The sequence below is a fragment of the Centrocercus urophasianus genome, unplaced genomic scaffold (assembly GCF_019232065.1).
Source record: "Centrocercus urophasianus isolate 14NV4802_14NV808 unplaced genomic scaffold, USGS_Curo_1.0 seq_25, whole genome shotgun sequence".
Taxonomy (NCBI): domain Eukaryota; kingdom Metazoa; phylum Chordata; class Aves; order Galliformes; family Phasianidae; genus Centrocercus; species Centrocercus urophasianus.
Window position 1 is genome coordinate 10580016 of NW_024884811.1, and position 3625 is coordinate 10583640.

Below are 3625 nucleotides of genomic sequence, written 5' to 3' on the forward strand. Positions count from 1 at the left end.
TTATGGTTGCATATTACAAACAGTTACTGCTTAGAAATACAAATCCTTAAATGAACCCTTAAATATGCTTTATTTTCAGTATTATCAAATATATCTTTTTTTTTTTTTTTTTTTTTTTTTTTTTCTCATACTGTGATTAGCCTAACTTTTCTACAGCTCAAAAAATCTGGCTATTCAGCATATACTTAGCTGGGGACAAGTAGTCTAACATTTCACATCAAACAACAAATTCAGCATACTGAAAAATATATACGATTATTTTCCTTTTCTGTAATATTAACGCAGCCACACGCTTTCTACACTCCACAGCATTGCTTGAATAATACCATTTGTGATATTAAGAATAAATTTATCTCACCAATTGTCAAGACTAATTAATTCCCATCGAGTTCTTCATTTCAACAACCAAAATGCCATCATGGCAGAATAGCGCAGACAAATCTTTGTTCTCCACTCCATCGGGCAGTTTGTACTGTCTGGTAAAGCTTCTGGATATGAAGCCATGCTCATCCATCCTGGGTCCATGCTGAGCTTTGATCAGGAGCCAGCCTTCAAAAGTCTGAATAATGATATCTTCTGGGCGAAACTGCACAACATCCAGCAAGACCTGAAAGCCCGTCTTTTTTTCTTCTTGGCCACTTGCCTCAGCCCCATCTGTACTTTCTGTAATTCGCCCTCTTCTGCTCAGTGTAGCTGTAAAAGGTCCCGGCAAGGCATAAAGAGAGTGATTCAGTTTGTGTTCTTCCAGCTCCTCGGCAGCAAACTGCTCTTGATAGCGTACAGGAGTTTCCACCCAGTGTCTTATAACAGCTTCTGCCATTGCTGAGGCAAAAAGGCAAGTTGCTGTGTTCCTGTTGCCTAAGGGAACCTACAGTTAGACCAAACTCTCCCCAGGCGTGTGCCTTGCTTGCAGGCTAACTGATCACTTGATGTCACCTCTCGCTTTTAGCACAGGCAGAGCACAGGCACTTGATAGGACATGCTGTGCTCCAGTGCCATGAGACCTGTTTCATCTCCTATCCTCTAACAACAGAGAACTATTTATAGTGCTTCGGTCTTGAGTGGCATCAACAGTTTTCATATGTGCTTCCATGTGTAAGTAGTAAAAGCAGAAAAGCAGTGCTCTTCTAGTGAATGCAATAGTGCTCTTTGTTGTTGTAAACAATGAGTAGAGAAGTAATGTAAATGGCATTTAAATGGGCATTTAATTATTCAGTTTTTCTAAAGCATACGTTGCAATACAGATTAACTATACATTTCTTCTAATGAAAATACATAGTTATTGCATTATACTAAGGGAGGAAGTTTAATTAGCTTCACAGCAGCATTTATGCTGTTAGTGTAAATTTTTGGTTAGGCAAGCTATAAATTAAAGTGCATTAGATGTTATCGCAGAGGTTGTACATAGGTAAAATACATGCTTTGTGCACAACTTCATTGGAGGAAGGAGGGAAACATAACCATCCCTGCCTAGGGAGCCAAAGGACAGTCACAGTTACAATAGCCTAAAAACACAGCAGTCTTCCACAGCATGCCATGGAATCAGACTCTAGAGTGCCAGGAGCTTGAAGGCTTATGTTTCAGAGCTTCCAGAAGGCAGATGCTTTTCTTTGGTAGAATATAAAGAAAACTTCAAATCCTTAATACTATCATGTTGTTTCAGTAGCTTTAGTTTTCTGAGGTTTACTGGCTTGAACCTTCAAATTTACTGCTTGCTAGAAACTTCACTATTTTCCTAAATTGCACTGATGCTCGAATACTTTCAGTCCTTCTCGTTTGGCTTTGTTCTTCAGAGCTCTCTCTCTTAATCTTACCTCTTTGATTATCATGAAAGTGGTAAGCCAATTTATATGCCATGTTTGTTTGCTGATGGATTCATTTATGCAGAATTAGGCAGCTGAATTTCAACAGTAATCACAAATGAGCTTCTGTATTGAGTAGATAACAGAGCAGGAATACTGGATGTATCAGTAATTAAGGTTCTGTGATTGCAGTTGTATTTTTGACTCTTGAAGGCTGCATTGCAGTGTAAGGAAATTTTCAGAGGTAGGTCAAGCATTCAAGATAACTTTTCTTAATGTTCACTCATTGATTTGAGTACTGTGAGAAGGAAGCGAGACATGCTGCTTTATGCAACTACTGGCTTTTGTCTTGTCAAACTGTCTTCTAGAAATCATTTAAAAATGCAATTCTGAATATATGGTTTCCTATGCAGGGATAAAAATAACCTGGGATGTTGCCCATTATCTGTTCAGCAGCTGTTTTCTGTTTTGCAAGCTGGTGATTCACTTGATGAGGAAAATTTAACCCTCACGTGCAGTGGTGTGCCTGGTTGGTTAGGATATAATACTTTTAGAAACTACTGAAAGTTCTGCTGTCCCTTCTGAATTCTCTGATGATAGACTTATTTTACTTAGGCTTTACTTTTCCTTAATAAATGCACTATGCAGGAGTACTGCATTCTCTGTTTAATTTTTTTATTATTACTTTTATTTTTCCCATTTTCTCCAGTGAAAAGTTAAGCTTTACTCATGCTTCAGCTGCAAAGAGAAACAACTCCAGCACAGCTAACAACTAATGTGGGACAGCTACATCTGTTTCCAGAAACAGTTGTGTTAGCCCTTCAGATGTCTATGCTAAGCATATTTGGAACTGTCTTTCTGGTCTAATTAGCATGAAAGATGCTTTGAATACCCCACAAAATCGATGTCTTACGCAAAGCTGTACAAATTTTTATATGACTCTTTTCTACTCTAAGGGGCAGAGAAAGATTTTGGTAATGTAGCCTCACTTCTTTGTGCTCTCTCATCCTTGTTTCTTCTATGTTCCAATCTCTATTTCTGTTTCCCACTGAGGGCCTCGGGAATTAACTCCATCTTTCTCACATCTTCACTGGTAATGAGGAGAGTGCATCAACCAGAACATTCTCTCCTAAAATACAAACATCCCATTAACTTGGAATTTCCAGGCTTTCAGTTTTGACAACACAACACTGAAGGACTTCTGATGTATAGGCCAAATATGTATAATGTGCACTGTACACACCAGTCCTGCAATTTATATCCATATCAGTTGACTCCTGAGGTGATTTTGGGGAGGGATTTTTAACAAGGGCAAGTGGTGACCGGACACCATGGTAATGGTTCTAAACTGAAAGAGAGTAGATTATCTTAGGCAGTTGTTCAGAGGGCGGTGAGGCACTGGCACAGCTGCCCAGAGAAGCTGTGGGTGCCCTTCCCTGGAGGCACTCAAGGCCAGGCTGGGTGGGCCATGGGCATCCTGAGCTGGTGGGGAGCAACCTTCCCACAGTGGTGAGAGTTCAAACTTCATATCCGAACCATTCTGTTGTTCTGTGCTTCTGTGATCCTTCGATTTTAAATCCTCATCCTGAAGAGTAATCCCTGCTCTCTTGTGTGTGAGGCTGGTACTGCATGCTCTGTAAGTTAGCCACCCCATGGCAGGATCCCATCTTACTCACCTCCCTGACAGGGATGGAAGTGGCCAAGCAGGACCAGAAAGGAGCTAGGACAGACTGAGTGGACATCCAAGGCAGTCCCAGGTGTCAGGAAACTGTGGGGCAGTGACAGGAAGGGACAGGGACAAGTCATGATGAGGGCCCACATGC

The 3625-nt window shown here is 40.7% G+C and overlaps 1 protein-coding gene across 1 annotated transcript; it reads right to left on the minus strand.

The window, feature by feature from the left end:
• Positions 1 to 370: 370 nt before the first annotated feature.
• On the minus strand, positions 371 to 820 carry HSPB3 (heat shock protein family B (small) member 3). The gene has a single exon (XM_042825840.1). The coding sequence runs from the start codon at positions 818 to 820 to the stop codon at positions 371 to 373; it is 450 nt and encodes a 149-aa protein (XP_042681774.1).
• Positions 821 to 3625: the final 2805 nt, after the last annotated feature.

Excerpts from the sequence above, each read along its gene's own strand:
- HSPB3 (XM_042825840.1), bottom strand. The coding sequence starts at position 820 with ATGGCAGAAGCTGTTATAAGACACTGGGTGGAAACTCCTGTACGCTAT.